This window comes from Rhinolophus sinicus, chromosome 16, assembly GCF_057876585.1.
Source record: "Rhinolophus sinicus isolate RSI-liver-muscle chromosome 16, RSI-T2T, whole genome shotgun sequence".
NCBI lineage: Eukaryota > Metazoa > Chordata > Mammalia > Chiroptera > Rhinolophidae > Rhinolophus > Rhinolophus sinicus.
The window spans coordinates 17608760-17622744 of record NC_142516.1 but is presented as its reverse complement, the minus strand read 5'-3'; the positions used below and the strand labels follow the sequence as shown (position 1 = coordinate 17622744).

General features: G+C 48.2%; 1 protein-coding gene across 7 annotated transcripts in view; it reads left to right on the top strand.

The window, feature by feature from the left end:
• TMEM268 (transmembrane protein 268) overlaps nucleotides 1–13985 on the top strand; it is a 32438-nt gene that overhangs the window by 13760 nt on the left and 4693 nt on the right. For all 7 annotated transcript variants that reach the window (XM_074330918.2, XM_074330919.2, XM_074330916.2 and 4 more), the window contains 6 exons: nucleotides 1249–1358; nucleotides 3963–4070; nucleotides 5080–5229; nucleotides 9371–9481; nucleotides 11505–11585; nucleotides 12492–12680. In XM_074330918.2, the coding sequence (XP_074187019.2) occupies nucleotides 1249–1358; nucleotides 3963–4070; nucleotides 5080–5229; nucleotides 9371–9481; nucleotides 11505–11585; nucleotides 12492–12680 (749 nt within the window). The remainder of the gene's footprint in view (nucleotides 1–1248; nucleotides 1359–3962; nucleotides 4071–5079; nucleotides 5230–9370; nucleotides 9482–11504; nucleotides 11586–12491; nucleotides 12681–13985) is intronic.

Below are 13985 nucleotides of genomic sequence, written 5' to 3'. Positions count from 1 at the left end.
CTGGCCAAGGATTTAGATTGCTTCTTCAAGGTTACTCTTTTAGTGAGAGGCTGAGTTACAGTTTGAATCCCAGACTAGCTAGCTTATGCTTTTGTCCAGAGTCTTTCTACTCAGGACTGAAGGTGGGTTTGGCTTCATTCTGCCACCACTCCTCCCTGGGCCAGACTTGAAGGAATTTTAGCCCGGAGCTCTCAGGCCAGCTGGCCTCAGGTTTACAGTCTGACTTCATCGCACTCTCGCAGGATAAGAGTTTTGATAGCTGTTGTGATCAGCCTGGATTGATGTGGTGTGTTTTCTGAGGTAACATCTAATTCACTTTTGCATTTAAAATGTTGATTGGGTTGTAGATACCCTGGGAGGGGTTACCAGTAAGTCAGCATATGAGTTTTCTATAGTTGCTGTAACAAACTACCACTGACGTAGGGGCTTGCAAAACACACACTTATGCTCTCACACTTCTGTGGGTTGGATATCTGATCCTGGCCTCACTGAACGCAAATCATCTCGGTGTCAGGGCTCTGCATTCCTTCACGAGGCTCAGGGGAGAATCTGTTTTCTATCCTTTTCCAGCTTCCAAAGGCTGCCCACATTCCCTGGCTCATGAATCCTTCCTCCATCTTCAAAGCCAGCCATAATCCCGCTGTCTGCCTTTCTTCCATCCCTGCTGTCTCCCTCTTCCACTTTTAAGGGTCCTTGTGCTTCCATTGGGCCCACCCAGATAATCCAAGATGCTCTCCGGCTGATTAGCAACTTTAATTTCATCTGCAACCTTAATTCTCCTTTGCCATGCACAGGTTCTGGGGAGTAGGGTAGGGCATCTTTGGGGGTCCATGGCTCTGCTTATCACAGTCGGTTATCTCTTAGGCTCTGAGCCCCCTGGGAATGGAAGAGTTACTTGGTTAAGCAATGCAATAATAAATGTCTGTTACATCATCTCCTCAATGTAGTCAATTGTTCACTCTCTGTTTTAATATCCCTTGTGTTGGGGAGCTCACTACCTCCCATTCTATGAGTGGACATCTCTTATTTTGGGTTCTTCCATCGTCTTGCACTGTGTCCTAATAGCCTCAGTTCTGTCTCCTGGGGGGCTTTCCTGTCAAGTCTAGTTCTTTAGGGATTTGAGGACAGCCACCCTGCCCTCCTTGCCATGACGAGGTGCTTGTGGCCAGAGGCGGTGATGCCATCAGGCTCTGGGCTCATCCAGAGTAGGTATTGCTCAGCCAGACGGAGCCCCTGCTCTGCTTTCAGAGCTCCGCAATGGCCAGGTGCTCACGGTTCTCCGCATTGACAACACCTGTGCACCCATCGCCTTCGATCTGGGAGCCGCAGAAGAGCAGCTGCAGACCTGGGGTATTCAGGTGAGTGCTGCTTTTCTTGCGTCCTTACCATTTTTCCTTCCATCCATCTACCTGTCTGTCCATCTATCCTTTCATCCAGTTATTCACGAAATATTTATTAAACACTTACCATGTGCTCAATGTGGTAGGGGATAGAAGGAAGACGTATTCGAACTGTCCTCTCTTCCCAGTTAACTCACTTAAGAGATGTGTGTTTTGGGTGCCCACTCTGTGCCAGGCACACAGGTGGGCACAAGCACAATAGAGGTGAGTGGGCCCCAGTACCTGTACTCACAGGGCTCAGTGGGGGAGATGGCTATGCATCGGCTAAATCAGACAACAAGAGATAAATGCTGCAGTTGAGGACTATAAGGCATGGAAGACCTTCACAGGACAAGATGATACACCTTCCCAGGCGAGGGCACTCGTTGTGAAAGATTTGCAGAGGAGCAAATGCTTGATCTGGGTTCTTGAAAGAAAAACAGGAATGTGCTGGGCCGACAGGCGGAGGGGCCTTGTAGGAGAGGAAAGGGTCCAGGTACGCAGTAGCCGATAGTGCAGTGCCTTCGAGCATAGTGGTTTGGGGTAGAGGCTTCATAGAGCCATAGTTCGGGGAGCACATCTAGCTGTCCTGCCCACTGTCTGCGTGACTACGCAGGTGATTTAACTTCTCTGAGCCACAGTCTCATCTGTAAAGTGAGGACAGTATTAATGCCTATGACAGGGTTTCTGTGAGGATGAAGGGAAATAATGCTTGCGGAACACTTACACTACATGTGGCACGTAGTAATGTTCAAAACATTGTAGCTATTGCTGTTTTTATTAAATACCCATCGGTGTTCTCTCCCCGGAGCCCCCGCATCCTTTCCCTACACTGCCCAGGGAGGGTTGATTACGGATGGCGAAGATACACTCTCATTTTACCCTGAAGATTTTAGAGTTTATCTTTTAAAAAAAAATTTTTTTTAAAATTTGGTAACAGTGTGTTTTTTCCAGGGCCCGCCAGCTCCAAGTCAAGTCATTGCCCTTCAGTCTAGTGGTGGAGGGCGCAGCTCTGCTCCAAGTCCAGTCCCCGTTTTCAATTTAGTTGCAGGGGGCGCAGCCCACCATCCCATAACGGGAATCAAACTGGCAACCTTGTTGCTAAGAGCGCGTGCAACCAACTGAGCCATCCCACTACCCCTAGAGTTTACCTTTTTAAAAACTGAATTGCTTTATTGTTTAAAACCACATATTGTTTAAAACCACATGTTATCACCGTGAAAGTGAAACTTTCCAAATTGATGGTACTAAGTCCACATCAGCAGAACAGCTGGTTTGTCTTCCCAGGTTTCCTTTCAGCCTTTGTTCAGAGCAACATTTTCCTTAAATAGTTGTCTTCAGTAAACGGTTTACATACTATTCTACATGTTCCTAAATAGCATCTTTAATGGTTAAATTCTATTTTCTTAAGCAGTCCACTCCTATGGGGCCTTTATGTGCTACAACATTTTTGTTTGAGCAGTGTCATGCAGGGTGTCATGCGGGGTCTCCAGTCCTACTCCCCGCATAAGAACACAGGATATGGCGAGGCCCAAAAGGAACACCCACAGAGCCATGGATCGGGGGTTCATACCACTATAGTCTCGCTGGTGGCTGGGTTGGAGACACAGGAAGCAGGAGCCACACGATCCGCAATCCGCCATCCGCTTCTCTGCCAACTGACCAACCCCTTGCTAACTGCAATCTGCGCTTGCTAGCTCAGCCGCGGCAGTTATATCAGTGACCAATGGCTAACTGGTTACAGCTGACGGCCATCTACTACCCGAGCCAGCACCTTTCCACGTGAGGCTGAGAGCCTGGAAACTGCTCCCTGGGACTCTACCCACAGGCAGGAAGATGAGAGTTTTCATTCAGTACTTTGGACTTTATGAATAGTTACTGATGTCGCAGTATTGATAATAGTACTTTGTATGAAGTGCTCACTGTGGAACCACCACTGGGCCAGATACACTTAGATACACATATCTATCCAAGTAAAATATAACCGACTGCGGTAGGCAGAACAAAGGACCACAGAGATGTGCAGATTTTATGTATGTACATATTACACGTATGCTTACTGCATGATGCATAGACAAGCAGTATACATGTGTGACCTTATTTCATATGCATACAACCCTTATCAGATGGGTACTCTTACTGTCCTCATTTTACAGAGGAGGAAACAGGCTCAGAGGAGTGGAGTTACTTTCTCCAGTTCACATAGCACGTGAGTGGCAGGGCCAAGGTTTGGACCCAGTGCTGGCCGACTCCCAGGCCTGTGCCTTACCGGTAGTCTGTCCTGGGTCTGCTGTGAGGTACTGAGCCTTGGGCGGCGGGGATCCCTCTGCAGGATGTCCTCCTGGACCTCGAGCTGTCCCACCTTCCCCGTGATGCCTGCCCTTCCTTGCGCGGAAAGCTGAGCCCTGTGGTTGCTGTCAGTGCCTTGAGCTCTGCATCCTGCCCAGCGTGCAGCCGATTCCCCTTCCCCATGACAATGACTGTTGACCACGTGACCTGGAAATGACATGCTTGCTGGCAGGAAGGAGGTGGGGAGGGGTGCTCTGTGGCTGATAGGTCTCTTTCCCTTGGGTGGCCAAGCAGGTCCCAGCGGACCAGTACCGAAGCTTGGCTGAGAGTGCCCTCCTGGAGCCCCAAGTGAGAAGATACATCATCTACAACTCGAGGCCTATGCGGCTGGCATTTGCTGTGGTGAGGAGGCGGTGGGCCCCTGTGGCACTGCTGCACTGGGCATCGGGGCTTGGCGCCTGTTGGTGCGTGTAAGGGGTTTGGGGGCTGGTGGCCTGATTCCTGGAAGAGGGCACGACACAGGGACCTGGAAGTGGTATAAGAAGGAATTTATGGCAGAGAGGTGTAACAAGCTGCCCAGGTAAAGGATGGGAGGCAGGGTTCACTGAGGGCAGAACTCACGATTGGGGATCTGTAGACCCACACCTGAGGCTCTGGACTTAGTGTCTGGCTTTGGTCAAGATTTTCCTCCTCTCTGGGATGTGGTTTCCCCACCTGTTCAACCCATGGGTCCATTTCAGCTCTAATTGTGTGTGTGTATGTGTGTGTACAAATGTATACATATGCATATAAACATACATGTATGGCAGAGCCGGCATTTGAACCCAGACAGTCTGGTTTCAGCATCTGTGCTCTTAACCACTGTGATTTTATGCTCCTCTGTATGGATAAATGGTCAAATAGCACTCCTGACTGCCACGTCCCATTTCTCAGGAAGGGAAAAGGATGGCAACTGGCTTTTATTAATCTTTTAATAAGTGCGAGGCTGTTACATGTGTTATCTTACTCACCCTTATATCAACCCTGTGAGGTAGGCATTATCCCCATTTTACAGGTAAGGAAACTGAGGCTCAGTGAGCTGTTATAACTTGTCTAGGCCACATAACTACTGAAGGATCTATGTGGGCTTCTGTCTCAGCTATCTCTTCCTTCCAAGCTGCCTGCCCTTTTCCTGTTTTATTTAAAATCAGGGCAAGCAGGGATTTGGAGTAACTAACCCTGTTCCTCTAACTTCACTTAGGAGCAGGGAACAAGGGCTCATTCTCACAGGCCCCCATCAGTCTCTTACAGGCCCTGTGAGCTCTGTGAATCCAAGGACGCGTCAGAAGTGTCCCAGGGTGTCCCCTTGAGTAGAGCTGCTTCCCTCGAGGCCTGGCGTTCCTGACTGTGCTCTTGCCCCGGCTTCTCGCAGGTTTTCTACGTGGTGGTGTGGGCCAACATCTACTCTACCAGCCAGATATTCGCCCTGGGGAACCACTGGGTGGGCGTGTTGCTCGTGACCCTGGCCGCGGTGAGCCTGACCCTGACTCTTATGCTCATCTTCGAAAGACATCAGAGGAAGGTGAGACGTCTGGAGACCCCAGCCACGTTCCCTCCAGAAGGGCTGTGTGGGCAGGAGGGTCCCTAATCAGATATTTCTCTTTCCCCTCCTTCAGTGAATTGCTCCAACCATGAAAATTTACACTTGCCCATGTGCCCGGTGACTAAAAGAAATCAAATCTCATGTGTGATTAAATCCTCTCTGTCCTATCTAACCCCTGCAGGGTGTTTTTCTGGAAGCAAGCTGTGTTTTGAGAGAGTCTGGGAGCGGGAGGAGAGCACTGATAGCCAGTATTTGTACAGCACTTGGAGTTTACTGAACCCTTTCAAGCACCGTCTCCCACGGATGCTCACAAGAGTCCCTGAGTGAGGAGGGGGTTACTGAGCACAGGTGCCCGAGGCAGAGGGTTGGGGGAGGTGGGCAGGCCCTGACCGGGTGCTCTGTTGATAATTCTGTCTCATGTAACCCCAGCAACGACCTGTGAGGCAGAGCGTAGGTAGTCAGAGGGGTTAGGTAGCTTGGCCCGTTCCAGTGTGAGTGGCAGAGCAGGGGCTCAAAGCCTGAGCGTCTGATTCCTGATCTCATTCACAAAGGAGATTGATGCCTCTCCTGGCTTATGTGTGGTTCACTAATTGTGTTCTGCTGCTTCAACGTCTGCCTTTTGTTAGTTATTGAGCACTTCATATGCGGTCGGTCTATTAAATGCTTTCCATATGTTAACTCATTAACCTCCACTGCTCCCCCCCCCCCCAATAAATCTCTGGGTAGAGTCTTGCACACTCATTTTGCAGATGAGGAATCCAGGCTCCAAAAGGCTCAAGGAGTAGTCCAAAGTCATGCTGCTAATAAATGGCAGAGCTGGAATTCAAGGCCAGGATGCTTAGATTCCAAGCCACGTCCTCAGTCACTACCCGACAGCCTTGGTGTTCCATAGCTGCTGTAACAGATGACCATAAACGCAGTGGCTTAAAACAACACAGATTTATTATCTTACAGTCCTGCAGTTTAGAAGTTTCACACAGCAGGGCTGCATCCTCTCTGCAGCCTCTTGGGGAGAATCTGTGTCTTTGCCTTTTCTGTCTCCTGGAGGCCACCTGTGTTTCTTGGCTCATGTTCCCTTCCTCCACCTTCAAAGCCAGCAGTGGCGGCTCGAGTCCTTCTCACATCTTTGACTCTGAATCTTCTGCCTCCCTCTTCCACTTCTAAGGCCTCTTGAGATTGCACTGGGCTGCCGGGTTATCTGGGACAATCTCCCTATTTTAAGGCCAGCTAGTTAACAACATTAATTCCACCTACAACCTTCCTTCCCCTTTGCCATGTAATGGACCATATACGCACGTTTTGGGGAGTAGGACTTAGGCATGTTGCAGGGACTCTGTCCTCCCTACCACACCTCTGTCGTCTTCCCAGTGCGTAGGAAGCTCCCCCAGCACGTGGCACAAAGCTGGGTTTTGAGATCTTTAGCAAACACTCCGCTCTTGCCTGACTCAGGAGGAGAGGGCGGGATGTTGGGAAATGTGGCCAGGGTTTGGGGGATGAGTTCCATTTAGTGTCTGTGCACACAGGGACGAATAGGAACTTTATGGCTTAATCATTCTGAAAAGATTATTGTTGAGCTTTGTGGTAAGGCTGACAAAATAATACTGCCTTGGCCTCTGTTGAAGCTTCATGGCCCTTGTGCTTGGCCTATAAAACTTAAATTGAGCTGGCTGCTCCTGCAGCAGGAAATTTCTCTTGGGGAGGGGGTAAAAGCAAAGTATATTCTGCTTTAGCAGGAGCAAAATATCTGGCACCTGGCAGATGCTTCAAGGAGCAGATGTAATGCAGTTCAGGGAATGCCTGCTGTGGCTGTCTGCCGCCTTTCCTCCCTCCCTTCCTTGTTCAGCTGGTATTTATGAAGCCCCTGCAAGTGCCAGACAATGTGCCAGGCACAGGGCACAGAGATGAACAAGACCTATGTCTTTACCCATAGGTGCAGCATGGAGTCCCATGTACACAGTGGCACTTTTGTCATCACTGTTTGCTTATTCAGGAAACCTCTCCAGGGTCCTTTCCTTCCTAGTAAATGACTATCGTTTAATGAGCACCTACTATATGCTTTGTGTTTGGAGCCTGCTATCTATGCCCAACAACCTGATAAGGAGGCAAGATACTTCTGTCATTTGCTAGCTTTGCAACCCCGGGGTAAGTTATTGCTTAACCTCTCAGGGTCGCAGTTTCCTCATCTGTAAAATGGGATAATAATTATAGTTCCCCATAGCATTGTTTGGAGAGTTAAATGACTTAATACATGCAAAGTACTTACAATCGTGCCTGGTATAAAGTAAATGCTCAATAATTATTAACTGTTACAATAATTGACTGTTGGCCAGTGGGAAAACTGAAGCTCAGAGAGGTTAAGTAACCAATCTGTGGTCACACAGCTTCCTTAGGTCTTGCTTCAGCTCAAGGATTTCTTCCTCCTTGGATGCCTTGTCACTCAGGACCATGCAGATTGCCCTTCCTGACCCTTGTTACTGTTAATGTCCTACCTGCATTACATAGCATCTTTGAGAGCCTCACCATTTTGCACACACTGCCTTGTTTTCCCCTTGTTTGGGGCATTAATAGCCTTTCTTAAAATTGGAAGGTTTGTTAGAGCATGAAAGACCCTGCCTTGTATTCCCTACAGAGTAAAGCACGTTGCCAGGGCATGTGGGAATAGTCCTAAAAATATTTGTTTGTGGCCAACATGATACAGTGGAAAACACGATGATTTCAGTTCAATATTATCATGGTAATGATAATCATTACCTAATGTGTATTGAGTGTTTATTTTTCCAAGTGTTCTGTGTGGATGAACTCATTTCATCCTTACTATAACACTTATTAGAAGGGGGTATTATTATCTCCAACCTGGAGGTGAGGAGATGGAGGCAGAGAGACAGTGAGTAATTTGCCCAGGGTTATATAGGTAGTGAGGGATGGAGTTGGGATTTGAACTCTTGGTAATACCGGTTTCTGAAAGGGTGAACTACCCTTATGGACATTCTAGGCAAAACGAAATCATCCCTCGATTGTCATAGTAGTGGCAATCCTGGGAAATTCAGTATATTTTAAACCCATTTTTAAAAAAAACACTTTAGGTTTATATGTAAAATGGAGTTAGGTTAGCCAGTCAGGTAATTCTAAGGAGATTTTTCACATGCATCCTCACCCAGTGGGGCACTGGAGTGCAGGTAAGCTGGGTGACCGTTCTTCTGCACGTGGGATTGTCTCTTGGGGGACATGGCCTTCAGTGGAAGGTACATGAGAGTACATTTAGCATCCCTGGTCCTTCTCCCTAAGTGCCAGCTTTTTCCACCCCATCCCTGTGACAACCAAAAGGGCCTTCTCATATTTTCAAAAGCTCCTTGCAGCGGTCCTATCTTTTGGGAACCATTGTCTTTGACTGGGCTGCCTTCTAATTGCATCTCAAAATCCTTGGGGCAGGGGTGGGGGTGGGGGTGGGGCCGGAGGGTCTCTTCCCTAAATCAGCACTTTGGGTCCCAACACCCTTCCTCTCTCTTCTCTCTGACTTGCTGAGCATCTACTTTATCAACTAAATCCACAGCATCATGGGTTTGGGTGGGAAAAGAAGGAGACAGAGTCCCAGAGGCTCCTTCTGAGGACCAGGCACTGTGGTAGGCGCTATGGAAAGGAGATGCCTTATAGACAGAGTAGGTGCTTTACTTACACAGCAAGTGCTCAAACCCATCTGTCAACCCTCTACCTCCCTCCTCCCACAGGTACTTACGGCACCTGACTGTCCCAGGGCCTGGGTTAAGTGCTTCTCACGCACAGTCTCAATTAAATCTCACCACATTCCTAGGAGGCAGGAACACTCTTTATATTTATTCTACAACTAAAGAAAGCAAGACTCGGGGAAAGGACAGAACGTGTCCAGGGCCACACAGCCGGGAAGTAGTAGAGCTGGGCTTCGTCCCAGGGCTGTCTGACACTACTGAATTGATTGTCCTCACAACTTCACAGTCTCCCTTTATAGGGGAGGAAATGGATATGTCTTGAAGAAAACGGTTGTCCCAAGGTATCAAGGGGTGGGGTAGTGCGTGGCTTTTGTCTGAGCCCAAGAGCTCCCTGGCAGCGTGGAGGTCTGGTCACAGGGCTGGTGTTTGTCTTACAGGCCAACACCAACACAGACCTAAGGCTGGCAGCTGCCAACGGAGCCCTCCAGAGACACCGGGTACTGTTGGGAGTGACAGACACGGTGGAAGGCTGCCAGAGCGTGATTCAGGTACCGCGTCTCAGAGTGACCTCTCCTCGAGGGCCCATTTGTAGCTGGGCTGGTGGGGAGAGGTGGCCCCTGTTCTCCCAGTCTCACAGTGTCGCCCAGAGTCTGCTAATGAGATGGTATCAGCAGCCCTTCTCTTCCTCCCTGCTCTAATGTTCCTTCCTAGAGGCTCCCCTCTGACTGGTAACCAGCCTACAAACTCACGGGGCTGGAACGGTTGCTCAGAGACCATCCAAGCTTCACTCCTCATTCAGCATCTATTCAGCAAACAGATGGGGCATCCTGTGTGCCAAGTACTGAGGGACCCATGTAAGGGCCCTGGAGAGGCAGGTCAGACCCGGAAGGCATTGTCTGCATGGCTTGGTTGTTTTCTTTGCCCTCAGGACAGTGGGGAGATCTTAAGTGACTAGTCCAAGGTCACACAATGTGGGACACAGCTGGGGCTAGATGAGCCCCAGGTCTCCTGATGGTGGCGGGGCTCCCCAAGTGATATTGCTAAATCTCTGTACCACATCTGCCCTCTCACCAGTCGTTGCTCCTTGCACTGTGGGAGCCCAGAGGTGGGTGTGTGGCTGGGACCTGGGAAGAAGCTCTTTGTGCACAGGACCTGTTCATCCTATAGACATTTCCTGAGAGCCTAGTGTGCGCCAGGCACTGTTCTAGGTACTGAGGCTGCAGCAGAGAACAGACAAGTGCAGATCCGTGTTTTTGGAGCCTAGCACACCTGAAGTGGTGTAGGGCGTAAGGGTGTCTTGTGTGGCACCAGGGGGTGAACTTAAAGGCATCACGAGATTTCTGGCCATTCAAGTGTGACATCGGACACTGGGAGCTCCTTGAATCTGGGAGTCCTTTCAGCCTCTGAATCTGAACTTGTCTCTGAAGCCTCTTTCTGGATTGACACATAGGGGTGACTTGGCAAGTATTAGTTGACGGCATGGATGGATGGATGACTCGTGAAAGGACACGTCTTTTAAAATAATTGGGTTCTTTTGGTTTCAAAGTAGTATCTTGGGATGAGGTGATACGATATCTGGATTTAAAAAAAAATAATTGGGGATGGTGTGGGGTGGGGGCTGGAGGTGTCTGGGTTGAATAATAGATGGGGGTAGAGATGAAACAAGAGTCGCCATGAAGTGATAACCATTGAAAGAAGATGATGGGTACCTGGAAGTTAATGACTTTATTTGCTCTACTTTTGTATATGTTTGGAAATTTTCATGATAAAAAGTAGAAAAGAAATTCATTTTTAAAATGTTCCTCTGTCGATGCGACAGCAGGAGAGACTAGTTTGCAAGAGGGATGTGCCCTTGGATCTCACGGGTCAGTCACTGGAGTTCTAGGATCCAGGGGACGTCAGTGGATGGAGGTGTGAGACGGGGCTCCCAGTTTCTTGCAGAGTTTGGGTTGTGACGTGTGGCGGGTATGGACCTGACAAGATGATGTAATGTGTGAACATGGAGGATTTCGGCCTGGCTAGGTGTAATCTGGGCTTCTGGGGACGGTTGAGGTTGTGGAGGAAGGGGAGGTAACAGTGAGGTAAGGACTTCTAACCCCTCTGTCCCCAGAGTATCCGAGTTGATTACCTCTGACCTGGTCCATGGGCCGTAGGGGTGACAGCGCTGAGGGTTTTTTCACTCCTTTGTATGTTGGATTCCAGACAGAAGGGCCCCTGGCCCCTGAAAATGAAGATGGTATCCCCGGATGGATACATGATGTCCAGGATGATTTGGAGTCTGTCAGATGCTTAGTGACTCGTGGGTGATGGGGCTGCAGCCATTTTGAACAGGGTTTGCACACAAAGCCATTTTTCCACCCGCCGTACAAAGCAGACTTACTTCTTCATGTATGGGGACGCTGGGAGAGAAGAGAATGGCATGCTTCCGCCAGAGGCCAGGATAAATCTAGTGGTCCTCAGAAGGGTGGGCCTCCAGCGAGGAGGCAGGAGGTGGAAGAAGGTTCCAGGGACAGAGAGTTCAAGGTCAGGCTAGATTTGAGCCTCAGTGGTCATGGCTTCTTCTCTCCCCAGCTCTGGTTTGTCTACTTTGACCTGGAGAACTGTGTGCAGTTTTTGTCTGATCATGTTCAAGAAATGAAGGCTAACCAGGAGGTAAGAAGATACTTTAAGTGAAAAAACAAACAAAACACTAAGGAGGCCAAATTGTGTAGATTGCATTACCTCAAAGTTAGAAAAATGTCTTAGGGAAAGTTGCTTAGAAGGAAGAACACTTCACTTACGTGCAATCAGTGGGTGTTTTGTCTAAGGAATTAAGTCTTTCTAGCTAATTGCATTTTAACTAATCTCCTTTTTAACTGATTGCACTTTCCACATTTTCTACAGTGAGTATATATTTACTTATAATAATAATAATAATAACAAAGATCCTGGCAGAGGAAAATACCACATATTTAGGCAGCGTTCACTGTTCAAAATGATTTCCTACCATTTATGAAGATCAGGGAGCTCTTGCTCTGATTCCACAGATGAGGAAACTGAGGCTCTGAGAAGTCCTGTCACTACCCTGGGATGGTCACGGAGCTGGTTGGCGATGCCCGGTTTGCCCCCCAGCTCTCCTGTCTTGGAGCCTTGGGCTCCTTCCCTGGGATCAGTCTTTTCCCGGGCCCTGGAAGTGCTGGAGTCAGTCCTGAAGTCAGAGTTGTGGTTTAGCCTTGATCCGGGCCCATTAGCTCCTGTATGGCTTTGGGCAAGACCTTTGAGCTTCAGTATGCTTATCTGCAATGTACAGATAAAGATAACCGTATCTCAGGCTGCTTTGCGGAGTAAATGACAGCATGGAAGGAAAAGTGCTTTAAAAGCTATTACGGACCGCACTTTTGTAGGGAATTACCTGATCTTTCTGATGTGGTTCAGTTCCACATTCTCCCGAGGTCAGTGTCTGAGTCTGTAGAAGGTCCTTCTGTCCTCCATGTGTCTGCAGCTCAGGACAAGACTTGGCGTCCTGTACGCTACGCAACTTAGGACACTACCCGAACCCCCTCTCTTTTTCCTTTGTAGTCCTTGCTGAGAAGCAGATTGAGCCAGCTCTGTGTTGTCATGGAGACTGGGGTGAGCCCCACGACAACGGCGGAGGGGCCTGAGAACCTGCTGGAGGAAGCCCCTCTCCTGCCCAGCAGTCCTCATCCCACAGAGAGACCACTCATGCAGACTGAGCTTCACCAGCTCGTTCCTGACGCTGAGCCGGAGGTAACGGGCACCTGGGCCAGACAGGGCCACCTTCTCTCACGGGATGTTTGTGTCGAGTCTGTGTGGGGCCTCAAGTTGTCAGTTCCACGGAACATGGCTTTACTGAGTTGGTGGAGACCATACAAATCTTCTAGCCTACTAGTTTGCAATATTTTTTCTCCTTATCCCAGCACTTTTAAAAATAGTTCAGAGGAGTCATTTTCTACTTCCTGGGTTATTTCCCCTTTTTTAATATCTTGGATATTCTTTTTGGTAGTTCCACTAGATGTATAGGTGTGTGTTGCTAGATCATAGCCTACCTAACCATGAACATGTAGATGAATATTTAGATCATTTTTTAAATCTATTTATCAATCAATGTATCATCTACCCACCTATCTACTTAAATTGCAATTGGATATTTAAATCTTACGTGCATCTCTTTTGAAGTGCAGTTCCTCCAGAGTTCTTTTGGGTCCTGCCACCTAAGCTGTCCGTGGGGTTTGACCCGAAATCTGACGATAGAGTTTGCAGCTTGTGCTACCGTCTTCTCGCCTTGAGGACAGACCTACTGTCTGGGAGACATGCAGTGAGGGGGGACCTCAGGCATGGTGTGCTGAAGAGCACTTGCATTTTCTTTTCGGCCAACAGATTTGGGGATTAAAGGTCCAAACCAGCCCAGACTTTCTCTTTTGCACTGCTGGGGAGTGGGGGGCCTGCAGATAGGACTACTATAAGAGAAAATGATAAATATTAATGTCTTCACTTGACTTTTTCTGAAGAGCAGAACAGATTGATAAGGTCACGTACTTTATTGCGGCAAGCATGTCTGGGTTTATGGGAAACAGCCTATTAAATATGATGGGTCTTTTAAATTATTTTTCAAATTCATTCAAACCAGTGGTTATACAATTTCCTGTCATGAATATCAAATCCCAGTGTGTGCACACATGTTTTTAAAGTAGCTGCCCTTATAACTTAAGGAAAATATAGCCAGTGCCCAAGTCTCAGCATGGGCCATATTGTTATATTTCAGTAGGAAACCAGTGCCTGTGAAAGATGGTGAAACAGTTATGGCCTCTTACATTTTAACAACTTTTTATCGTGCATAAAATTCTTTAGCATGCTTTCTGAGGCAGAGATTATTTTGTTCTTCTCTGATGGATGAAATAAGCCTCTGAAGAAGTCCACTACTTGCCCAAGGGCACAGAGCAGTGGAGAATGTGGCAAAGCCAAGGACAGAAGCCAGGCTACTAATTCTAAGCAGGTCAATTTTCTCGCCACAGTTCTTTGCTTCTTTTTTTTTTTTTTAAAGATTTTTTTGGG